The sequence below is a fragment of the Thunnus albacares genome, chromosome 21, assembly GCF_914725855.1.
Source record: "Thunnus albacares chromosome 21, fThuAlb1.1, whole genome shotgun sequence".
Taxonomy (NCBI): Eukaryota; Metazoa; Chordata; class Actinopteri; order Scombriformes; family Scombridae; genus Thunnus; species Thunnus albacares.
Window position 1 is genome coordinate 27,115,689 of NC_058126.1, and position 26,513 is coordinate 27,142,201.

The 26,513-nt window shown below is 38.9% G+C and overlaps 1 protein-coding gene across 1 annotated transcript; it reads left to right on the plus strand.

Moving 5' to 3' along the window:
• Positions 1-539: 539 nt before the first annotated feature.
• On the plus strand, positions 540-26,513 carry cnn3a (calponin 3, acidic a). The gene is made up of 7 exons (XM_044340120.1): positions 540-781; positions 22,263-22,384; positions 22,516-22,582; positions 23,826-23,963; positions 24,084-24,200; positions 24,563-24,709; positions 25,409-26,513. The coding sequence occupies exons 1-7, from the start codon at positions 725-727 to the stop codon at positions 25,748-25,750; spliced, it is 990 nt and encodes a 329-aa protein (XP_044196055.1). The 5' UTR covers positions 540-724; the 3' UTR covers positions 25,751-26,513.

Here is a 26,513-nt window from a genome sequence, read left to right on the forward strand (position 1 = left end):
AACAAAAATAAGATGAAACATAATAAAGATGAAACAAAATAAACACATGATGGATATTTTAGGTAAAATAAACTGAATGAATAAAACACAAAACATCTGATTAATTCTAACATTTTACAAACTGAGGGTGCAGGTGATATGATTCATGATTTAGAAATACTTATTTTTTCATTATTTTAATGTTTTTTATTTGTAAGATCTGTTTATTTACGTATTTTTATTTATTATACTGTAACTTATTATACTGTAGCTTATTATACTGTTTTTACCTCAGTATATCTTAAATCACAGACAGACCCAAATATGTGCATACTGACATGAAGTCAGTTGTATGTTGATAGTAGCTAGTAGTAAACAATACTCAGTGAGTGTATCAGTAATACTTCGTATAAATACTTGCAGTGGTTTTGAGGTTGAACTGTATCCCATCCTTGAGAACAGAGCATCAGGAGAGGGGAGGAACCCGATACAAATCAGCTGCTCTGATTGGCTTTCGTGGCAGCGTCAATCATTTGACGACATTGTTGCAAACTGAGCCTGTCCGGCAGATAGTGGAGAGTGTGGTGCGCCGCTGCTCACGGAAGCTTACGGATTACTTTCCTCCTGCTCTGAGTGTTTAAGGGTCTGAAGCCGCTGCCTGGTAGCACTTTTCCACAGCGGGCTTTTTTTTTGCTACACTGTAGCTGAGGATATTAAGTTGGGTTTACGCGAAAAAATCAAGAAAATGACTCATTTTAATAAGGGACCAGCCTACGGATTATCTGCTGAAGTGAGAAGCAAAGTAAGTGTTGCAGTCCTGTCTTTACATTTGTGTTTCAGAGAGGAAAAAAAACGAACTTCATAGGGCATGTAAATAAATCAGTGCTGTCTTAACCGTTAGCTGTGCTTCTTTGTCCAAGTGAGAGAGTCACAGAGAGGCTCTTTAATGTCCTCTCAGCTCTCACACAGCCTGCACAAACTTTCCAAAGCTTCCCCTAAATTTTGGGAACCTTTTTTGTTACATAAAGAAATGCGCGCTGCTTTCGGGAAAAAAAGTGCCATTCCCAACCTTTTAATTCTTTAACTTTACCTCAACAAAGCCAGAAATGTGAACAGAGTTTAAACGTAGAGATTTTAGCGAATATGAAGGTCTGCCTGGGCTGATAAAACAAATGAAAGTCTGTAGAAAAGTTTATCTGTTGACTAATAAGCAACGTTTTTTTCCTTCAGTGATGGGAAACTATTCTTTCCTTCTGTCCTCTTTGTTTGGGCCACAGCAGTCTTTGTTCAAAATGCACTTTTAGAGATAAAACACTCATGTTAATCTTTGCATTACAGATATAATCTTATCTTTTATTTAAAAAAACTACTTCACTGCATTGTTTGTTTGTTTGTGTGTGTGTGTATTGGGTGTGTGTGTGTGGGGGGGGGGGGGGGGGGGGGGGGGGGGGTGTATCTGTTGATTCACTCACACTGAGTTTACAGGCGCTTGCTATTATTAAAATGATAATTAAGGCTAATATGCAACAGTAGCAAAGTAAAGAAAATCAACAAATGAAAGGTGATGTGAGAGTGATTGTAGTTTGCAGATTGTTGGAGTTGTAGGAAAAGTTGAAATGATGACATCATCATCAGAAGCAGTGCACACTGCGCAGGTACAACATCCTCCTCCAGGTGGGCTATCCTCTCTCCTCACTGTGCATCACTGTCATGTTCTCATGTACATCACTGGCTACAGCTCTCTCTAGAGAAGCTCATTAGAGGAGAACTAAAACAGTTTTTGCATGTTATCATCAGTCATTGACTACAGATGACATGTACTTGACATCACTGCTCTCCATTCTGAAAGCATGCTGTTGTTTTAGTTATTTCTGAATGTTTTTCCATCATCCCAGCAGCCATGGACTGCTGTAGATTTCTCTGTATTGTGAAATATAGTGACTTGAAGTTTGCTTGAGTTTGGTACTGTATCACAAGGAACAGCATATCTGCTGTCATTGCTATATTGACACTGCCAACACAGGGTTATGTAGTTGTATGAACAGGTTGATTTGAAAATTCTGTATTTCATTCACTTCACTTCACTTCATGTTAAGTGTGAGAACAACTAAACCCTTTTCACACATGCATTCATGACAGGCATGTCAGTATAGTGAGGAGAGAAGGCGTGTGTGCTGCGTAAAGCTGCATCAGCCAGTGTTTAAAAGTTCAACCTCCAGTGATATTTTAGCCAGAAGTGCAAACACAGGCTGGAACAGAAACCGAAGAGTGATACAAAGTGATGCAGTAGATTTTCCCCGTTCATGGTTATCCCATTTAAAACCCCAAGCGTGTGTAAGGTCACTGTGGAAAATATTCTCATAACAGGAAGTGACTCATTTGAACTTTCAGGAGTAGAACTGGCATCTTGAGAAATGAGTTCTTTGGTCTTCACACACAGAAATGAGAGGATGATGCGGATGGTAAAGCTACTGTCCTGAAAGCCTCGGCTACATGTAGAAGCTAAACTATACATGTATATGTTGTGTTAGATTATATAAGATTCTGAGCGTTAGTAATGTCATAGAATCATTGATAGTGCAACATGAAAAAAGTTAATATTATCATCACTCCACACTGTGGCATATTGGCACCATTAAAATCATCCTACATGATGTGTTGTCACTTCCTGTTGGCAGTGTAACATGGATGTACACACAACTGTAACTGGATTACTTTGATACTGAAGAAAACTTCATATGTGATGATTCTCAGGCAAGTAAGCAGACTTCTGGGTGTTTATTCACGATGCATGTCTGAGATGATGATATCTTCAGGAGGAATATGTGTATCATGTCTGTGTGTTCAGATTTGACAGTTATGTCTCTGAGAATGAGTACGGGGATTTGACGCAAGCCCACTCATGTCATGTCTTCCCCCCCCCCCCCACTTTTTTATATGGCTTGTCAGATTTTAGGACGCTGTCTTACTCCAGCTGATTGGAAAGTTTGACTCTGAGAGTGTGATACACTGGATGAAAGCTGTTGTTAAAGGCTGTTGGAGCACAGTCCAAAAAGACTAGTTTCACATCCTACACGTGTTAACACATCCACTTACACATCCAATATACTTTAAATGGAAACAGGTCTGTTATGGAATCTATCAGGCAAGTAAAAAAAAACAAATGATCACTGAGAATACAAAAATGTCACTACATCCTGTAGCACTTTGATAGTGACGTATTCATGTCCACTCTGGATGCAGCAGTCTTTGACCTTTGACCGTTGTTGTCCTTGTGTATGAAGTATGACAGATGATCATTTGAAAGAATTCTGGATTCCTCTTTTCCATTTAAAGGCAGCTGTCGGTGAAGTGTGATGACTCAGTTTTCTTCCACAACTACAGTCTACAGAGGCCCAGTTGATTTGAGAAGAGCTCCTCTGTCAGAGTGCACATACACAAAAGGAGTAGGACAGGCAGGGGCCCATCTGGGTTTCATTGCATAAGGTGTGATCAGTAGTCCATGCTCTTCTCCGAGCTGCATACATTACATTCCTGAAATTCTTCAGCACAAACCCCTCGATGAGGACCCCATCCACCAGCCCGCTGCATCTCACTCTCTCCTCTGCTCTGTGGCAGCAGTGTTTTTATAGTTTGGATAGTAGACATGCTTACAGTATGCTGGTGCAAATGACAGAGTATTCTGATAAAAAGGCTTTTTTTTTTTTGATGAATACATTGGTTTTTAATCTTAAATCATTTCAATGAAGTAACTATTTTCCAGTGAAAATCAGGCAAATTAGATCCATGATGGATTGAACAATGACTGTTTGAAAAGCATATTTCTCCTGGGAGGAAACAGAGTCGTCCTGTTGTTTTTTTGTATTAACTGTTGCACGAAACGAATGAATGAATGAATGAATGAATGTTGTCTTTATTCAAGTGTCATACACCCAAAGGTGCCCAGCCCACACGGGTTTATGAGACACTAGAGAGAAAGAGAGAAGAGAAGGAAAGCAGGTCAGTACATGGTATTGTGTACATAAGAGGACACGTTTATGAATGAAAAGGAGACATGCAGAGATGGAAAATGAGACCGAAAACTCCAGAATGCCTCGCTCTCCAGTGACAATCTATTGTTTGTTTGTTTTTTTTTCCTGTCATGAAGCTATTAGTGAAAAAAGTTTTTTTTTTTCCCCTCTCCTTCTCTCATCACTGCTTCCTCTCTCTCATTCATTCCCTAACTCGCTCGACCATAGCTCTCTCTCTCTCTCTTTCTCTGTTTTGCTCTTGCTCTCAGTTCAGTTCAGCTCAATTCAATGGCTTTTATTGGCATGAAAGTTTAGAGAACAATGTTGCCAAAGCATCAAAATACAATAATATGAACATACAACACAGCATTAAGATTGGTGTGTATATATACATGAATTATATTAATATTGATATATATTAATATATACATATGTGTGTGTGTGTCTAGTTCATTCACTGTCCCTCAGGTTGTGGCATGTTGATACATATTGGGCAGTAAGATATGTCCTTTCTCCTTCTCCCAGGAGTCTTTTTAATTTTGAGAGGTTACAGAGTTGAACTTGTTCCTTCTTTCATTGAATTATTTACATAGTAGCAGGAAGTGTACCTCTGTCTCAGCCTCACCTGTCCAACATCCACCACATTCTGTTTTTCTTTTGGTTGTCATGATTTTTTGTTGTGTCGTCCTTTTTGGACGGCCAGTTTGTGGTCACTGAGCCTGTCCCTGTCTCTGACAGTAGAGAGATATTCTGCTAATTCATAATCTTAGATAACATTCTAATTTGCTTTGGCTTTTAGTTTCTCCTTTCCAGTGTTCCTGATAGGTTTCTTTACATTACGTTATCATTTGGTTTACTCTGATTGGTGTTTTAGAAAGCAGTGTTGGTGTGAGACTGGTCAGAGTGTGTCTGAGAGGGGCCAGTTAGTCTCAGCAGCAGTTGACATAGGGGACTGTTTTTAGGCTCAGCTCTTGGGTCTGGAGAGCTCTGAAATGGAGGGTGTCTAGGGGGCTGGATTTAAGGTGATTAAAAAATGTGAGTGCTCTCTTGTGAATGTTAATTATTAGTGAGTATCTGCCTAATTCTGCTTTACATGCAGAACTTTCCTACTATGTCTAGTAGGGATGTGCCCGAATACAAATACGTTATTCAGCAAAGCACAAATAATGTTTTTTTTTTTTTTTTATATGAATATTTGTTTCATACAAATATTTTAAAAAATATTTGTAAGTTAGAGGTCTGTCTGCAATGAGGTGATGAGTAAAGTTTTAGCTCAGTAGTCAGTGCAGTCATCTATGATCTGGGAGACTCCAGCTAGAGACCCGGTGTGGGGACCTCCTTCATTATGAACACTTATTGTAACACTTTAATTTTCTAAAATTAAGAGCGTAATAAAAACAAAAACAAAAACAGGATTTTTAAGCCTCTTTCCACTTTTATTCAAATACAAATACAAATACAAATAATTTTGCTGTCTCAACAAATACAGATACAAATACAAATACTGGGCTCTCTGCACATCCCTAATGTCCAGTTGATGCTGTAGTCCTTGTTCAGTAGGAGACAGTAGAACAAGGTCATCAGTATAAAACAGAGTCTTCACTTCTCTGTCTAGGAACAGCACATTGATCCAACTGAACAGTAAGTTCATTTCTATACACGTTACATAAAGTCGGACTGAAATTGTAGCCCTAACAAATACTTCTTCTCTGGATGAAGAATTCAGTTTCTTTGTCTCCAATCAGGGTCTGATTTGTCCCCACTCTTATGAAGGGGGGGGGGGGAAATGAGCCCTTTGCACCAGATGTCAGGAAAACATCCTGACTGTAATACGATATTGAAAAACTTCAACGCTGCACCCTGCATCTCTGGGGTGCTGCATTTCAACATTTCATTTTAATGCTGTCTGGACCACAAGCTTTTCTTGGCCGGAGAGATTTCATCTGTGTGGTCAATTCTTCCCAAGTACTTGGGAAATCAAGGGGCTTTTGGTTGTCTTTAATTGTTTCTTTTAATGTTTGGAGTTTTTCTTTTTAAGACATTGATCTGAACTAATTAGATTTGTTGGTATATCTTTATTTTGGATAGGTAATGCTTGTGGTTGTTTTGTGTTGAAGTTGTTCCAAATATCCCAGAATTGATTTTGATTAATGGTGTTGTCAATATCTTCAAGTTTCATGTGGGTATAATTTAGTTTTTTTGTTCCTAATTGTATGTTTATATTTGCTTAAAGTTTCATTGTATCTAATGTGTAAGGCCAGATTGTTTGGTTATTGTTCTCAGGTCTTTTCTGATGGTTTTGCATTCTTCATCAAACCATTTGTCAGCATTTTGCCTTTTAAGAGGCTTCCATTTTTGTTTTGTAAGGTCAGCTTTAATAACTGCCTTATGAAATATCATATTGATATCATCAATGATCATGTTTACACCAAGTAGGATTTAATTTATACAGCTTACTGGGTTCCCTTTCTGTGTCTCTCATTTGACCTGAGAGTTTAAAGAACAGGTTTGTTTGGTTGTGATCTGAAAGGGGGAATTACTGTCTGACAGTGAATGCACTGATAGTGGAGGGGTCCCTGTCAGTGATTGTATAGTCTACTACACTAGACTCTCTTCCTAAAGAGTCCCCTCTGAACCTACTGTTAACTATGTACAGGCCTAAGGCCTCAGAACGCCCCTAAATACCATGATCGAAGGGCAAAAATTGCCCCCAAGATTTTGAAAAAATTATTTTATATTTACCAGTTTAGACCAATATCCTAATCCTACATCAAGCCATCATTTTATCTCAGTTCAATTAATTTAATTTCTGTTTCCATCTCTAACACACACTCACACAAACACTACACTGCTATAATGATACCTGGCAGAGGCCATGCTGTCCTGCTGCTGCGATGGACTGGTACCTCATTAAAAAGCTCCAACTGTTACTGAAGACAGCAACCTAAATCCAGGGCCGTCACCAACACCACCCCCGGCAAATAAGATGGCAAAGAAAGTTGCTGCTTCTACAATTGAAAAATGGTAAATAGACTGGCCTGGTGTTGAAGAGGTGAATAAGATGACTCTCCTAAAGTATGCAGGGCTTACCCACACAAACGTAGCCTTGGACAGCTGAAAGCTAATCACGACTTTGTTAAAGGAAGCAAACAAGTTAAAAAGTATTCAGCTCATTGTCACCAAACAAGCATCTTTGATTTGCTTATGGTTAGTAACATTAACGCTAACACTAGAGACTTTAAAACGTCTTTGTTCTGGTGCATTAGCTAACATTAGTGTAAGTAATTTGACTAGCTAACGTTAATGTTATAGCCTACATGTGTGACTGGTGGGGTGATCAGTGCCGTTCTATACAGGCTGTTTTCTACATTCTCTCATATATATACATATATATGAGATACTGCGTTGTATCTGGTAAGAATCCATCATTACGCTGCCTTTGCTTTTTTAAATCAAATCAAATCACTTACTTCCGTTAGTACACTTTTGTGTAGTACACTGTGTACACTATGTACTTACTTGTGTAGTGTGTGAATTTCAACAGAGTAGTGTCGTCTCAAATCAAATACAGCCGTTGTGCACTTACCGGAAATGATGATCGCAAATTAGCATTAGCTAGCATTAGCATTCATGTTATCGTTCACGCTACCAAATCATTAGACTGCTAAATTAACCCAAAAAATATACTGATTGCTTATATCTGACAACAGTATAGTGGTGCTTAGTGCTAAAAACACATGTATAACTCACATTTGTATAATGTGGCTAAGTTCACCTGCATAGCCAAGATGGAGACCATTGAGAGCGAGAAGTGTCCGTTGTTCCACACTCAACTTTATGACCGTTTTGAGTGCACCATCCAGGTACTTACAGTGCACTGCATTTTCCATACTTATGCACTCAAAATGTTAAGTGAAAGTACAGAAGTATGCGATTTGAGACCCATGTATAATATGACTTCTACTCAAGTAGCCCATGAAGTACGGCTGGTTGCTGTGACTGACTTATTCAATAGTTAATTGTTTATTGGCTATCACTTTAGCAATTGGCAGTGTTACAACAATAACAGAATTGTGTAAATGTTGTTGATTGTAAGGTCACCAGCTTGCATTTTGTGAAAAACTGCCTTTTATTTCCTCAAATATTTTTAATAGACCTTCTAGAGTTTCTAATGAGGATGTTTCAAAAAGACCATAAACTAGTACATGTGAAAGACTGATCTATAAACGAATGCATTATACAAAGGCTGTTAGGAGATAATATTTCACTCACACATCCAGATGGTATCTATACATATCTATCATACACACACTTCTGCTTTTTTATTTAAGGTGGTTATTACTGTATCCATTTTAATCTGGGCTCATTTCACTTTAAAAACAGCAACTTTATGCACTAATGACAATTTTTGTGTCCCCCAAATTTTATAATTGCCCCATTGTTTTATAAACTGAGGGCAAAAGTTGCCCACCAATTATTTTTTAAATTTCCTACACAGCTAAGGCCCAACAGAGATGCACTAGCACCCTACCACTTTGATTTATTTCAGAGTCAAGGTTGTTCCAACTGCTGAGGACTGGTGTGGTACACAGGGGAGACTGACTAAACACATGGTTGTTGCCCTGTGGGTCGGTGACATCAGGTTCACTTCCTGTTCATCCATTCACATCTCCAGTTAGAAGCAGCAGGTATCTCTGGGCCTGGAAATAGGTGTTTTTTGACTGGAGAGTTTCAAAAACATCTTCATCAAAATCAGGACAATCTACTGGAGGTATATAAATAGCACAGAGATATAGATCCCTGTCAGTTATGCCCAGGGTTTGATCTAACCTTGATCTAACCCACAAAGATCTCCTTTATATCACACCAAGGTTCCCCTGATGTTCTGCCCTTGTGTATGTTCTTTTTTACACTGCTCTTATAACAGCACCTTTCATGTAGATGTCCTTTGAAGAATGAAGAGAGGGAGGATAACATGGTAATGTAGGGTGCTATCGTCCTCGCACTGTGTGTGAGTGAAAATCATTAGTAGCCCATTGATATTAATGATTGTGTGAAATTTTATTTGCATAATTTTGCACTGGTGCTGCTGCAGAATGAATACAGGGGAAACACTGTTATATAGTATATCTATGTATTTCTGTGTGTGTGTCTTAGGTTGTGGCATGTTGATACATATTGGGCAGCAAGATATATCCTGTCTCCTTCTCCAAGGAGTATTTTTCATTTTGAGAGGTCATTAAAGAGGATCTTTTATGCTCATTTCAGCTCTACATTTTTATTTCTGGACTCCACTAGAGTAGCTTTGCATGATTCAAAGTTCAAAAAACTCCTTATTTATCTTATACTGCAGCCCCTCAGTGTACACAGTTTCTTTTTACAGGTTTTAGCTGTCTCTTTAAGGCCCTCCTCCCATGAGCCCACTCTGATCTGATTGGCCAGCTTTACGTATCAGAGTTGTGCCAAAGCAGAGTACCGCCAAAGCAAAGCAAACATTTCCTGCTTTACTGCTTCAAATTAAAATCTTTTAAATGACTAAATAATGGGAGACTTTTATTGTGAAGAATCTATAGGAAGTGAATCATGTTCCTCACTAAAGTCGTGGAGCTTCGTTAGCAGTGCTAAAAACCGATGGAAACAACATATGGAGCTATTTGAGCTAGTTGTTCAGTGGATCAGTTAGAAATAATGCAGGGAGGAACAGTATAAGCAGAAACAGCCACAGTGAGATGTTTTATAAAGAGCTGCAGATGACCAGCACAGCTCCAACAGGTAAAATACTTATTTTACTTTACTGTGCTGTGTAATGGCATCGTGGCTTGGCATAACTACTCCCGGAGCGGAGCAGCAAACTCGCACGCTGTGCACGTGACAGATGGCCATATAAAGAAATCAGTCACAAGTTGACATCAGCTCAGTCAGGAAGTAGAAAAAACCGTTGGAAACAGAGTGTTGAGAGCAGTCTGAAGCTGCTGCTTTTTGCTCACAGGGATTACTGCTACATATATTTACCTCATTAATTGACACATCAGCTACTTTTAACATGAATATTCGACATTGTGACATTATATATATGTCTGAAAATATGGAAAAGCATAATACGTCCCTTTAAGCTTTTTAAAATCTGGAATTTTAGAGTTGAATTTGTTAAAGTTCCTTATTTTATTGAATGTTCTATATTGTAATTCTCAACTCAATTCAGGGCTTTGCTCTCTCTCTCTTCTCTCTCTCTCTGCTCTCTCTCTTGCTCTTGCTCTCTTTCTCTCTCTCACTTCAAAGGCTTTAATAGCATTAAAGTTACAAAAGAACAAACAGACCAAATACACAAAAACAGTAATATTAGCAATAACACAATATTAGATAAAAGACAATCTATCAATATCAAAACTGTCCGCGTGCGTGTGCGTGTGTGTGTGTGTGAGTGTGTGTGTGCGTGTGTGTGCTGATGAAGTTTAGGGGAGGATGAAGGAGGGTATTAACAAATAAATTTGATTTGTTAATCAAATTTCTTAAAGTATTCCATATTATTCTATTTGTCACATTTTAGGAGGAAGTGCATCTCTGAGTCTTCCTCACCTGTCGTGCAGTGACCACAGACTCTTTGACTTGTCGTATGGTGCTTTCTCTGTGGCTCCACTGTGGTCACTCAGGATCTGTTTCTGCTTTGTATCTCTGACAGTAAAGAGATACTCTGCCAATTTATACTCATGGTTTAGGGCCAGATAGCAATTAAGTTTGTTTGGAGTTGTGGTTTGATTCTTTCAGTGTTCCAGATAGGCATCTTTTGTTAGTTTAATAATTTGGTTGACTGTGATTGGTGGTTGGAAAGCAGTGCTGGTCTGAGGTTGAATAGTATTGGGTGTTATTTGATCAGTAAGTCTCAGGACCAGCTGACAGAAGGGACTCTTTTGAGGGTTCAGTTCCTGGGTTTGTAGAGTCTGAAATCTCATTGTGTCTTTGGGGGCTCAAATTAAGATGCAACAAAAATGTAAGTGTTCTTTTTTTAATATTAATAATCAATGGGTAATGGTCTAAAGTCACTGAACTATTAAAAGGTTGTAACCCCAAAGGAGAGACTAGTTTAGAACTATTGTACAGGAACTAATATTGTTCCTGTTTCCTCTGGTCAAAAGTTGAGCTCCTGAGTTCCTGGGAAAGTTTCTGCGATGGAGACGTCTGCCTCCACACTGAAGGGTTGAATAAAAACAATACAAGTACAACTTGTTATTGTTAAATGGATCAAGTGGATCAGGTATTGGCTATCACGTAACTGATCCACATGAAATACAGATTCTTTCTTAATGTAATCACAGGAGTCAGTGTTTCTGCTACCTGTTCCATTCATTTGGACAATGAGTTTTTAGTGACAAGTGACTCATGTTACTGTACGTAGTGATGATGAGTTCCAACAGATTCTCCCAGTTGATTGGTTCATCTCTATCAAACATGTTGGATTTGACCTAGGGATGTCAGTTTTGGTTCATTTTGCTTTCGACAGACACACCCATTAACCAGTAACTAACTGGTTCATTTTGAAGAAAAGTTGTGATGTATGTTGCGTTTGTGAGAGCTGTCAGCAGCAGGTGGTCAGAGCTAACATTAGCTTGAATTTTAGCTCTTCCTTTTTCTCCTCAAAGTGTTCTTCAATGTGTTTAGTCACAGTAGCTCTTGATCACATAACATACTCGGACTGGAGGTATGAATAGAAACATCATAGTTACATACACACAGACTCTTCTGTCAGGAAGCAGTAAAATCAATGATTTTCTCTCTCAATGATTTATAAGACTGCCTGTTTGTCTTTTTAAGCTCCTTATCATCTGTGACTGTGGTATTTGGCAGCTTGACATGTTCCGTTTCTGCAGCAGAGATCCTTTTCACTCCTCATGAATTTATTTCCTCTGTGGCAGAAAAGCAGGTTTCAGGAGCCTTCAGAAAGTCCTGCAGGTTAAACTGGACTAACCAAACACTAACACACTCACTATAGACAGCCTGTAAGACACTCGCTAGCCTAGCAACATTGATGCTACAAACAACCCATAATGCAACACTGGATTTACACTGGGACTTTATCCATTCAAAAAGAAGATCTGATGTGGTGAACATGTAACTGTCTAGCTGTTAGTGGAGTGTGTATGTGTTAGCAGGGCGTGTGCGTCAAGGAACCTCCAGCCTGGTGCCTAATGCACGGCTGCAGCAGCAGCGCACCATTCAGAGCTTTCCATGTGACGCACACGCTTCTCATCCAAAATAGACAGTGAAAATGATATCTGTTGATAGTCATATTAATGTCATACCAGCAACAATACACCCTCCACTATAGTTTCACTGTCTATATCTGTAGAATATGTCACAGACACATGCGGGTCAGCCTGCAGGTTGCACGCCGGGACAGAGAGACGACATAGACATGAGATGACACACGGAGCTTCTTTTCTCGACTCTGTGATATCAGCTTAAACTGCTTGTTGTTTTACCTGCTCTCAGATAGAGATTCGGTGGTGTTATTTTCCTTATTTGTTGTCAGTTTTGTCAGTTGAAATTTATAATGAAATATTATGAAACATTCTGTTATTGATGGTCATTATCAAAGTCAAACTCTATGTAGCAGCAGCAACTCTGTCTGTGTGGACACGGCACACACACACGCTGCTACTGTAGAAATAACATTACAAACAACATGAAACAGTAAAAAAAGTGCAGTGTGCTGTTTGTCCAGGTGTTCACCTCTCTGTTACACAGTTCACTCACCTCTCATGTGCCCTCAGTCACTTTACCTCTTGCATGCAAAGTGAACTGATGGCAGGATTTAGGGATTGTTACTCTTATCACAGTCTACACTTCTGTAGTTCTTGTCATGTCTGTGTGTTGTATGTTAGTAGAAATAAGTTGTTATGTGTGGGGTGTTTAGTCTTTGTAGGTTTCAATAATTATAAAGTCTGTCTTCACCTTCAGGAGAGAAAGGTCTGTGTGTTTTTGAGATGTCAGGAGGAGATGGAAAGCAGCATGATTTCCAGTGGTTGAGTGTTTATCTCCAACAACGATTAGAAACTGGCCTAACGGAATATTTTGAAAGGACACATTATTTTGTCAAAGCCTAACTGTTTGTAACTTTGACTTTGTCCTGTTATTCATACACTTTCAGTTTAAAAGCCAGCTCTTGAAGTAAAGTAACCTAATCCTGCTCTGTGTGCAAAAGAAAAGCGAAACCTGAGACCGCCGCACATTCCTCTCAAGAACTCCAGGTCACTCCAGGTCCATCGTTTCTGTTGTTTTCTTTTTTTCCAAGCGGTCACACTTGACTTGTGGTTGAAGTGTTGGCTTAAAGGACTGACTGGTCTGGCAACTGGAAAGCTCTCTCCCATGAATCTCTCAGCTTGTCTGCTCCTTTCACCAGGGTCATGGACTCCGTGCTGACTGGCTCATCAAGCTCTGCCAGTTAGTCTCTTCTTCTTAGAAGCAGAAGCAGACTCTAATGTGTCCTTCAAGCCTCATGGAACAATTATATCACCATCTACATAATGCTGAACCCTGCTGGGCGATATAGCTGAAAAATGTATCACAGTAAAATGTTTCATTTCAGTTGATATTGATAATTATTGATAAGTTTTTATGATGTATTTTTAATGAAGACCAAGATAAAAAAAAGGTTGAATTGAACCACCTTACTTTGAATTTCACTGTCTGCACTTATTTTCTCACTCCACGCTGTTTCTGTTGTTGTGTCACATGTCAACAACACTCCTGTTAAATGATTGGCTGTTACTGTGTCACTTGTAGCACACTCCATTATCACGGGATATGATAGGCTGTTTATGAGCCAAGGCGGGAGCATGCTTGGGCGTTGTTCATACAACCGAACTTTGCATATTTGTTATGTGTTTTGCATTGAATGTATTAAAGGGAAACTATTGAACAGTGTTCTTATTGCTGTTGATGAAGTGTGTATGGTCTAATTTGAATACAGCCTCAAAAACGGCTTGAAATACTAACCACAGCATACATCCTGTTTGTTTTCACAGCCGTCATGTTCAGTTTGCCTTTGGGTGGGCGTCTGGCTTTCTAATCAAGCAGACAGATTGTGTTTGTGTGTGGTGAGCTAAGCTACCTGTTACTCTACATGAAATGAAGCTCCGCTACACCAAAGCTATCCTCCAGAGAAATGTAGCAAGTTAAGCTACAGCAACACGACAAAAGTAGTTTGGTACATCAAAGCTACTTTTATATATTTTTTTTATTTCATTATTATTGTATTTGATATGATTGGCAGTTTAAAAAGTGGTATCACTTAGATAGAGATCACTCTGTACTAGTATCTACATGTACATACATTTCATACTTTGGTTTTGTACAGAATTGCATTTTTGTTGTACCCTCTGCTGGTCAATGTTAAAAAACTACAAAAATAATATTTCAGAGTAATCTAAACTTTTCCTCCCATCTCTTCCCTCCTATGTGTTTTTATTCATTGTAATTCATCTTTTGCACCCAGAGACAGAAACAGAGATGCTAGCACCATGCTAATGAGAAATGTAGTTCAACTAGTAACGCTGCTACTTGTAGTGATGCTATTGCCCAACACTGCATATTTGTACCTTTTGTAACTTAATGGAAGTAGGATTCATTCTAGGAAATTGGCCAAATGGAAATGATTAAACAACACATGGAAAAACCTTAACAACAACCTCAGCGAGCAAGGCTACACAACAGACTGTTTTTTTCAGGCATGCTGAAGCCCTGGCTTTTGACTTGCAGGCAGCATTTCTACATATGTTCACCTCAAGTTTTGGAACTTTGACCATGTTTAACATCCGACATCAGGATACACTACGCAGTATAAAAATAACCCCCTTAATAATATTTTAAACTGAATAAAATATGATTACTAGCTTATATTAAATCTGTGAGTAGGAGTATCTTTCACACACTGACCACTTGGATTGACAGATTTAATCAAATCATTGTTTGTGAGACTTCTGTACTCAGTTAACTAAAAAGGTCTGAATGTAATCAACTTTTAATGAATTTTGCCCTTTTTTTTTTGGGCACAGCTATGATTGTTGAAACCTCAAAATGATGTCAGTTAGCTCAGTGATGGTCAGCTTTTCACTCTGAAACTTCCTCTTTTCTATGAAAAGAATTTCATAAATATTGAATGTTGTTATTTAGAGTCTAGATTTAAAGAGGGTGGCATTGTGGTCTCTCCAGATAACACAAACCATTATAGCACACAGAACACCAATTTATTTTTTTTTCCTTTTCCTACTGCAGTTATAAACTGTTAAGAGATGATAATGAAAGGGTAACACCAGGCTGAGCAGTGTGTCACTATCCTCTCCAGGTGCAAGTTGAAGTCTGGTTTATCTCACTGACGGCCAGTAGTGTGCTGTCTGTGTGTTGTCACTGCCATTGGTGATGTTACATTGTACTGACACACCCTGCAGCACACTTCTACATCACTGCTGCAAGGTGACAAGTTGAACCACTGGAGGTCAGTGAAAAAACAGAAAGCATCTCAGCTGCTGTTAAGTTAGTCTTTAAATAACGTCAGAAAAGCATTTATTGGTTATTACTTTAGCAATTTGCAGTGTTAAAACATTTGTTTGTAAGGTCACCAGCTTGCATTTTGTGAAACACTGCCTTTTATTTCCTCAAATATTTTTAACAGACCTGAGGGCAAAAGTTGCCCCCCAAATACTTTTTAAATGTTTTGACTTCGCCCCATGTTTCCTGGCTGCTACTTGTTTTGAACATTGGTTACTGTCATGTCCAACCATCAAAGCAACCACTGCAGCTGACAGACCTGTGAAGTAATCATGATAAATGAAGCAAAGACTCATTCGGCTGTATGATAGCTTGGAACTAAAGAATTATACACATTACATGCTCACTATTTTCCATAACAGAGATTTTTCTTGGTATGCTCATACTGTGAGCTAATACTGTATGTCCTAGTGGAACCATTGGAGCATAACTCCTGCTGTGTAGATGCCAACAACTTTGTTTGGTATAAAATCCAAGGAGTAAAATATGCTTTAGATATTTATAATGGATCAATGAATAATGAGTGTTGCTCAAAGAAAGTTGAATGTTTTTCCAAACTCTGCATCCATTAATTGAAGCATTGAAAGGTAGTATATCCTCACTCCAACCTCTCCAAGTGTCAGCTGTTTGGAAGTAGAGTTAAACAAAATTATAATTTATTTTTAATTTACTGGTACATTTTGAGAGAGGGTAAATGTTGTCAGAGCCACTCCACTATGGGGAAGAAAAAGGCTTTCCACCAGTTGATAAACTAGTTACTGAACAGAAGAAACTGAGAATGATGTCAGGGGAGGGACTTCATATTTTTCTGAGACAAACTGAACAAATTTGGCCTCAGTGATTTTGAAGGGAATACTGTGCCATGGTTTAACTATATTCTCCTCAATGGTGTGCCAAGCTGCCGTAACTGATGTAAAAGACCAAAAATACAAGTTGTTTGTATGTAATTTGTAGTTGTAATTTGGAACTCCCAGGCTTCCTGACTTCCTGTCTCTTTGTAAGGTTCTATATTTAATCCTTGGTGTCTTATCTTCCCAAATACAGCCTGAAGTTATCTTTTGATGTCCCAGAACCCCAAAGCTGGTGACTCAAGTGTATCAAACCCAAAGAAAAAGTTGAACTTGCTTCATGATACAAGCCCCAGGTCCATCCTGGTTTAAATTTCCACTTTGACTGATGGGAATTGCAGTTTTAGCAGTCAAGCATGTCAGTTCCCATGCAAAGTGCTGACACCAGAGTCCTGTTGCTCAGTGTTGTTTTAAGTGCAGCTCTGTGATTACCCAGTCTGTAATGATGTCAGCGAGATGCTTCCAATTTTAGATTCACAGGAAAGATTCCCTTCCTTAAACTATTGTTCAGCCCCGGAATGATAACATGTTTATCAGCCTAGACCAGGGCTTCTCAAAGTCCGGACCTCTGTCCTTATCTGGACAGAAGGGCAAATCAATCCAGACCCATTACACAACTTCACAACTAGTGTAAATGTAGTTCTAAGCAGAGTCAAACTTTGGGCTGCTTGAGTAGGGAATCAAATAAGGGTCATAAATATTTTAGCTTGTGAAATGGTTTATGAATGTGTAATAAGTTTCAGTTTTGCAGCAGTAAAAAATATTTTGTGCATGTGTGAAAAAAGTTTGTGCACACAGATATAATTTGCACGTGTGTAAAATGCATGGTTCAGCAAAATAGAATGCGTATCTCTCTATTCTATTATCTCTATCTATTTTTTTTTTTACAGTATATGGTATCTCTGGCTATTTTAGGGAGGTAACTGTAAATAATAATAATAATAACTTTATTTATATAGCACTTTTCAAAAACAAGTTACTAAGTGCTTTACAAAAATATAAAAACAAGAGAAATGACCAGATAAACAACAAGAGAGGTATGAATAACTGAAACAGGGTAAAAACAAAAAGAATAACTGATTTAAGAAAAAGCAATTCTAAAAAAGTGTGTTTTTAAGAGAGAGATTTCAAAAAAGAAACAGAGCTGGCATGTTGTCCCTGAGGCTTGCTCTCCTCTGCTTTTTAGCCTTGACCTAGGAATTACTAACAGACCTCTGCCGGAGGATCTCAGGCTGCATTCAGGCCCATAAGGGGTTAGTAAGTAGGTGACAGAATCAGGGGCCAACCCCAACTGTGCTTTAAAAGTAATCAATACAATTTTAAAATCGATTCTAAAGCGTACAGGTAACCAGTGTAGAGATGTGGACTCTTCTATTGGACTTTATGAGAAGTCTTGCTGCAGCATTCTGGACTAGTTGAAGTTTGGAGAGACAGAAATACAGTAATCTGAGCGGTATGTAATGAAAGCATGAATGACAGTTTCCAGATCATTAGCTGATAAAAAGAGATCTAATTTTCGCAATATTTTGAAGGTGCAGAAAGCACGATTGAACAACCAGCTTCACCTGTTGGTCAAAGTGAAGTTTGTTGTCAAAGATGACACCCAGATATATAGGTGGGTATATACAGTATGCTTGCGTATACCAAACACTACACCTGTGGATACAACAAACATTGTGGCCTCTAGGGGACGCTAGTGGGGCTTTAGACTGTTATGGGTAAAAAAAAAAAAGATCTAGGCCATGTGACGTGCCATCGGACTATGACTTAAGGCAAAGTGTTTCCACCTGTATGGAATGCCAAACAGCCATGATCTCTCTCCAATAAATGTGTCTTTGTGTCTTTGCCGTCTCGATTGGACAAATCATTCAAATGGACAGTCTTTCCTTAGTTTTGCACTTACACGTGAAAAGAGACAGAAAGTGTGAAGAATGAAAAAGGAGAACCTGTCAACTTCAAACCCTGGTTGTTTTCACACAACCGCACACACCTGGCTGATTGTTGCGTCAAGTCAGTGTGACACACAGCCCCTGTCCACCATTCTAATGTCAGTCATTATCTCACTTTGTCTTAGTCTGGTCAAGCATGTGGGTTTTTAGATGACTGGTAGATTCGTGGTATTAACAGATTGGATTCTGTGTATGCTCAAACTGTACAGTCTTGGGTTCTCTGTGTACTGCAGTCAGGATAATATGATAAGAAATGATGAAATGTCTTTATTCAGTCAGACTGTGGTTTGCATCATCTGACTGCTTTACTTCATGTTGAAGACATTAGTCAATAGACATAGAATTACTCAATGAATTGTTGAAGTCATTGATGAAGTAAAAATAGCTGGTTCTCTGGTTCCAGCTTCTCCAGTGTGAGGAAATGCTGCTTCTCTGTTTTTCTATGTTTTGGTTTTGGACTGTAGGTGCAAACTATTGGAAGTTGTGATGCTAATGGCATTTTATAGACTCAAAGATTTATCAAAGCAATAACTGACAGATGAATCAATAAAGAAAATAATGATTAGTTGCAGCAGAAAATGTGTTCTTCTTCTTTCCTGAAACTCTGACTTGTTGCTTTTCTACTGGTTGGTGACATGCTGCTCTCACCACAGTATGTGGTATGTTGCGACTTTCTGAAGCTCAGAGATAGTTATATATTAATGAATAGCAGCTGGTGTGTTTGCTCAGCCTTGGTTCAGTACTCGGTCATGTGTATAATCAGTCAAATGCCAATCAGCTTCATGCTGACTAACCACTGTGGTTGGATGATTTTGTTATCACACTCACTGTTTCAGTTAAGATTACAATCACCCTGGTTAGATCATGTGTGACTGAATTTCTGGCTGAAACCAGTTCAGACTACATACGCTGCATTCTTCTGAGAGTGTTGGACAGTAGCATGGGCTTCACTCAACCCATTTTCCAAATGCTTGCAGTTTTGTGTTGTCATCAGGAAATGCTTTTGGGTACAGAGATGAAATGGGGAGAGGGTTTGTCTGGTTTTCACTTCCAGCAGGCTTGAACCGTAACCTTCCAGATTTTTCCCTCAGAAGCTCACTTTAATGGTTCCATCAAGAGAATTAGATCCCTTTTTCCAATGCCTGCTCATTTTTTTCCTGCAAGTTCTTAGTAAACCTCCTTGAAAATAACGGCTGGGAGAAGTAAAGAGAGAAAAATCCCTTCCCTCCGATCATTCCAGCTCTTTGGCCTCTCAGTGGGGGTTCTCTCTGTTTTCAAACTCCATAGACACAAACGCCTCACATTAATTCCTAAATGACACAGCTTTCAACCCTGATATTATGACCGGAGAACATGTAACCTTTAACTCTATCCTTCCACTAAGTCACAGTTTAGAACACAACATCCTCTTTGCCTTTTGACAGGAACTGGGAGGAGGGAAGGGCACATGAAGATTCCATTCTTTGTCTGTTCATGACATGACAACAGGCTTAGCTTTTGAAGAAACTGGCGCTGAGTGTTGGATGTGACTGCTAATAGGCTTCAGTGTAGGAGGACAAGTGATGGACGGACATGAGACAACCTTTCTTTGACATGGAGAAAAGTTAAGAGCTGTTTTTGTCCTCAAGACTTATGTAGCTTAATAAAAAATGACAAATGAGTCTATATAAACTAATAATCTGCAATGTTTATTACACACTTTACTTTTGCTGATTGTCACAACACAATTGTGCTTCAACCTAAAGACACATTTCTAGTTGTAAGCACAGTAGTAGTGATGGACAATACCATAGTTTTTGGTTTGATTAGAGCTGAAGCAATTAGTCAGTGAATCGTGTAGTCAATTAACAACTATTTCTATAATCAATTAACCGTCCAGGTCAAGGAAAAATGCCAGAAATTTCTGGTTCCATCTTCTCCAATGTCTCAGATTTTCTGTCCAACTCAGGTTTCACTATTTTCTGACATTTTATAGACTAAACGATGAATTCAGATAATAATGGCCACACTATACTTTGATCTACAGTGGTACTGAGGGCATGTCTCTTTCTGCAAAGAATATATTTGGCAATATCTTAATTGATGAGTGAGAAAAAGGTTTTCACTCAGCTGTGGTGTGGTGTCCAGTGACAGCTGATCTGTGGTATGGTTGCTATTTAGCAGTGCAGAACAAGATTCTGTATCTATGTGCAAAACCCAGCTGGGAGACTGATTAGTATTTATATTTAGCCTGCAGCTCATTGTGTCTTCTCTTTCCATTTTTATTTTGTTTAAATCCAGGGATTTATTGGTGTTTGTTATTTTTGTTTGGAATTTATTTATTAATGACCTTCTTCCAATTTGTGTCTTCACCCTCTGTAAGAAACATTTCTGACTGAGGTTTGCTCATCACAAAAAGACTTTGCTTACTGAAAAGAATTGCACAAGTGAAGAGTTCTCTAGCAGGACAGGAGACACAACAAAATGAAAAAATGAGAAAATGAGTTGGTATTATCACAACTGCCAAAAAATGATTTCTTCATTCACTAACCCTTTGGAGGTATTTAATGGTAAAACTCCCCTATGTTAGCAGGTGGTAATATTTCACTAGCACATATGAAAAGCTCCTCTAACAGTGTTTGCTTTGACAGAAATTGGCTTATAGGAGAAAACCGACTGTAACCTGGTTACCTTAGTGCCTGTAAAGGTCAAACCACAAGAATTCTACCAAATAACACATCAGACTTTGAAGAGAAATCAACATTGTGATATTTAGTGTGTGAAAGACAAAGGGACAGTATGTAAGTGCAGGATGTCCACAGGAAACCAGAGTGGACTGTGCTGAGGTTGGACAGCAGATGGTTTGTCTCTTGTGGTCCTTCTCTGACTATAAACTGAAGCAGTTCTTTGTCCTGCTGTGGATGAGCAGAGCTGTCTGTGGGATGTTTATGCAGTGTCAGCCAACACTAAAAGACTGTTTACACTGTCCAGAGAGCTAATGGGAGGAGGACAGTAAAATAAGATTTACTAGATTATTTTACATTATTTTACTTCTGGTATATGTCCCAGAAATGTCCAGATGTCTCAGTAACCCAGTTTAAAGAGGATTCTTTACCAGTTAATTGTTAAAAAAAATATTGGCCTTTTAAAAAATATACATCAGTCACCTTTGTTTTCTCTTCCAAATAATAAGTGGTTCAGATAATCTGGTTGAACTGTGTGATTCCCTATTTATCTTGCTGTCATCTAACAACAGATGTTTCAGAATCAGAATAGTTGAATATGAGGTTTTATTTAGCCGAGACTGTTGTTTTGAGGTGAGTTTTGTCTGGTCTGTGTTAGGTATCGATCATATTTGGATGTGAAATTGTCAGAAGTGGCAGCTGGGCAGTTTAGTCCAGGCAAGATTCGTATAACAGTGGAGTTGAAGCTCAGCTTACCATCAGCTCTCTGTGCAAAATATAAATTGATCCTTTTAGCACAAATGACATTCAGCTGTTGTGGGTAATGTTCACTCAGGGAGAGACAAATCCAAATTCATTGGTAAAAGTGTCTCCCAAGTGAGCAAACACTTCAGCAGAATGCACAAACCGTCCAGGTCAAGCATCTGGTTTCACACATCTGTGAGAGTGGTCAACAGAGAAGTAAATAGAGATATTTAAAAAGCAATCACTGCTTCAGACCTTGTCTTACTCCCACTCTTATCACTTATCACATAGTCAGGATCTACCAGCTGGGTTTCTGAAGACAAATGAACGGCGGTACAGAAAGACATTTCTGTACTTAAAAGGATTTCTGGGCGTGAAGAACTCAAACTTCACTTCCCTGTCATTATCATACAGAACTGCCGACTGGTTAAGTGGTCTAGTGCAGCTGGAAGTTATCAGTTCTTATTGATATTTATAGGTTTTTTTTCCCACAGTTTAGAGTTAATGAAATGTTTTATCTTTCAGATTGCTCAGAAATATGACCAACAGAAGGAGGAGGAGCTTCGCTTCTGGATCGAGGAGGTTACAGGAATGTCTATTGGGGAGAACTTCCAGAAAGGCTTGAAGGATGGAGTCATCCTCTGCGAGTAAGTGTGTCTCAGAAGACTGTGGTGTTAGGATTTTTATGTGACCTCTGTAGTTAATGCTGACAAAACATTCATCCTTCATATTTGATCACATTATGTTGTGATACATTTTGTTTTTCTTTCTCTCTTAGATTGATTAATAAGCTTCAGCCTGGTTCAGTAAAGAAAATCAACCTTTCACAACTGAACTGGCACAAGGTAAGATCTGGAGCCATATTTATCAAGCATCTCACAGTATGAAGTTGGTCCTAACTGGCCAATCATTCTCAGAGTGACACAAATTCAATCTGACTTTTAGGAGTTAAAGCATTACCTCTGACAGTATTTAGAGCTCCAGAGGAGTCCCAGCCTGTTAGGAGTTTCCAGGAGAGGCAGGAGATTCCAGGTGCACATTCAGTGGAAGAAGAGTTTGAGCAGTAATAGGCCTAACACAGTGCAGATAATCCGGAGTGCCGTTCATTGTTCCACCACTCAGCATGACAGTATGGAAAAACAAGCAGCATTCATGCAAATCATGGGTTTATTTGGCCTGTTTAATCATTGATTCATTCATTCATTATTTAATTATTCATTATTTAAAATGACTGATGGTGAGGCAATATTAATAAGTTATGTTCATATTGTTACATTGCATTTCCCAACGTTGCATCACTCTAAATCATTTCCCCCAACTATAAGAACACATTAGGAGGTGCAGTTGAAAGGTGAGTTGGACAGATGATAGAGATAATAAATTCCATGTGTTAATAGTCTGTTTATCATAATCATTGCTGGATGTCCAATATTACACAATACATGCAAGATGTGGCTTTAATAAAGGCAGTGTGAAATGATGTGATTGGACAGGAATGACTGATGTGAATCAGATGATCTAGCCTACAAATTTAGATGTATTTTATTTCAATTTATTGTTTAATCCATGTGAGTATCCTGTCAGAGATACAGCCTATGCAAATGGATTATGGGTAAATATTTTTGTAATATTTAAGCTATTTATTAAATTAGACATCTTATTATGGCATATATAACCTTATTTACCTATACACATAAAGCCTGTATTTTAAAATGCTGCTGTTTTCTACATTTCACGTCATCATATTTTCAAGTCTTCAGTGTGTGGTAAAACAATGACTTTTGATATTTCTGACCAGTTAGGAATGATTTCCAGTCTTGAGATGCTTGATGAATGCCCTGCACTTTTTCCAGCTCAGTCACACCGTCTGCTGATAATAAAGACTCCTATAAAGAAAGCAGCTCAGAAGTCAACATCATAAAGGAGACATTCAGCTCCTTTCAGACCACTCGCAGCACGTCAGGCTCTCCTTTTCAGTAACAGCTTTATTTGTGCCATTACTACTTCCTCATGGTTTTGTTTGAGTCCCAGTCCCAGCCCCCATCACTCCTTTTTTTTTTAAAACTTTTTTTCTGTTGCCCTCTGCAGCTGGAAAACCTTGGGAATTTCATCAAAGCTATCCTGGCCTATGGCCTGAAGCCCAATGACATCTTTGAGGCCAATGACCTGTTTGAAAATGGTAACATGACTCAAGTCCAGACCACACTGCTAGCACTGGCCAGCATGGTGAGTGAACACTCATCAGTACACAAGGTCATTGTCTACTGAGATGCGCGTTTTCTGTTGTTATAGGAAACCAAATGCAGTGTCACATCAGCTCTGTGACCAGTGTTTCTTCTCTCTCAGGCAAAGACCAAAGGTATGGACACAAAGATTGATATCGGGGTGAAATATGCAGACAAACAGGCTCGACATTTCGACAATGAGAAGATCAAGGCTGGTCAGTGTGTCATTGGACTGCAGGTAACTATGCAACCAGTCACCACTACACTTGAACTGATATCTTTAGGCTGACGTCACTGAGAGCTGTTGTTTTGATTGCAGCTTTAAATATCTTGGTGCCAGAGAAGTAAATAGATTTCCCAAGAGAATTTTATTTCTTCTACAATTAAACAGTCATGGGACACTAAAACTCTCATTAAAAAGCCATACTTTCAGTTGTAGGACCTCTCTCTAAAGCAGGACAAACACCTGATCCGTAAATAAAGAAACAGTTTACTGCAAAATGAATTAAGGTTTGAAGTCAGTGATTCTATATTTTAAACAATTTAGACTGAAATATGGTTAGATCTGATGAGATCCTTTTGTTGGCCTCTTTTCCTCAGATGGGAACAAACAAGTGTGCGAGTCAGGCTGGAATGACTGCATATGGAACCAGAAGACATCTGTATGATCCAAAGACTCAGACTGACAAACCCTATGACCAGACCACCATCAGCCTTCAGATGGGAACCAACAAAGGAGCCAGCCAGGTTAAAATCCCCTCAGCTTTTACCTGCTGTTGTTGTATCTGTATCATCAACTAATGATCCTAATGATATAAAGTATTATATGTATCCAAAACCTGATGGTATCCATGTTGTTACCTAGATATCCGTCTCTTATTTATGCCTCTATGTGAATATAATGGAGGTGGAATTAGTTTTGTTTGTAGGGCAGAAAGTCATGTACTTGAAAAATTCATCAGCCACCTTCAACAGTTTTCATGGAAACTATTTCCTCAGGTCAAAGTAGCTCTAGTGAAAACAGTCTCCAGTGTAGTCTTTGGATTATCCAGAGTAACAGACTTTGTGTCTGAAAAAAGGTTTTGCTGCTGAAATTATTCATTGCAATTTTTTCCATGTAAATCCATACACTACTATTGTGTAGGGGTGGAGGCGTACATAATAGGATATCTGAGTACCTGGACAAATAAAACCAGAACCACCAGAGGGAGGAGAGGAAACCCCTTAAATCATAACTTTTGTCTGTAAAGGTGTGGAATAACTTGACATTACTGAAAATAAAATAGGTTTAATGTTAATCTTGATTGATGAGCATAAGCCATCATTGCTGAATTGTGAACATTCTTACTGGGATTTTATTTATATTAGTCCAATTAGACAGAACTCACCACAAAATGAGTGTATGCATAGTATCATGTGGTAAAGTTTGTGTGTTGGTTCCTGCAGGCGGGCATGTCTGCCCCCGGTACCCGCAGAGACATCTACGACCAGAAGGTGGCACAGCAGCCTCTGGACAACTCCACCATCTCTCTCCAGATGGGCACCAACAAGGTGGCGTCTCAGAGGGGTATGAGTGTGTACGGTCTGGGCCGCCAGGTCTATGACCCCAAGTACTGCGCCCCCCCAACAGAGCCGGTCATACACACCAACGGCAGCCAGGGCACTGGCACCAACGGCTCTGAGATCAGCGACAGTGACTATCAGGTCGAATTCCAGGAGGAGGAGTACCACGGAGGTTACCATGACGACTACAGCTCCCATTACAATGATCAGGGCATTGACTATTAGTGGAGACCTCAACCTCCAGAGCAGTATTAACGAGTGTATTTCTATCAAGTCCACAACAGAGCAAGTCTTTTGCTATCCTCATAGTCTTCTTATTATCTTGAAGCATAAAATGAAATGTTGCCTTGAGTGCATTCCTTCTTCACCTCAACTCTTTGATTTGAGCAGCAAATGTTGTAAGAAGTTGTAGTAGCATAGAATAATGAGATACAGTGATACAAATGTTTTTTTTAAGCTTGACAACATTCTTTTTAATACCCACTTTTTAAAAGATGTATTAATGATGGAACACTGAAGTAGTGATAACTTTGTTGAGTGATGATGTAGCATCAGGTGAAGCTGCTGCATTCCAATGTTTGTATTCCTGCACTGAAACTGTGCTGATGATCCATGTAGTCCTACACAATAGGCTCATTTATGTGCTTATCCCCCCCTCTTTGTTCTGTCTGTGTTCATAACAAGCGGCCACAGTTTGTGATATTGGTATTCTTTAAATTCGTAATAATCACTAGAAGAGTTAGTTTTTTCTTGAAATGATGAGCATGTAAATTGTGATGGCTGTTCAGATAGTGCAGGTGACCAAACTGAGCTAACTCGACCCTAGGGCTAGACTTCCTCATGTCATCACACAGCCTATATTTTCATATTGTATACCCTTGTATTCCCAATCTGTATTTATTGCATCGACTCTTGTTGTAAACCAGTCCACTGTTATATGGTTCTTTAAGAAAAATGGTATGTTATAAATAAAGCCTTAAATTCTTCA

Coding starts and splice junctions, on each gene's coding strand:
- cnn3a (XM_044340120.1), top strand. CDS start 725: ATGACTCATTTTAATAAGGGACCAGCCTACGGATTATCTGCTGAAGTG. Junction 22,583..23,825: donor CACAACTGAACTGGCACAAG/GTAAGATCTGGA, acceptor TGCCCTCTGCAG/CTGGAAAACCTTGGGAATTT. Junction 23,964..24,083: donor TGCTAGCACTGGCCAGCATG/GTGAGTGAACAC, acceptor CTTCTCTCTCAG/GCAAAGACCAAAGGTATGGA.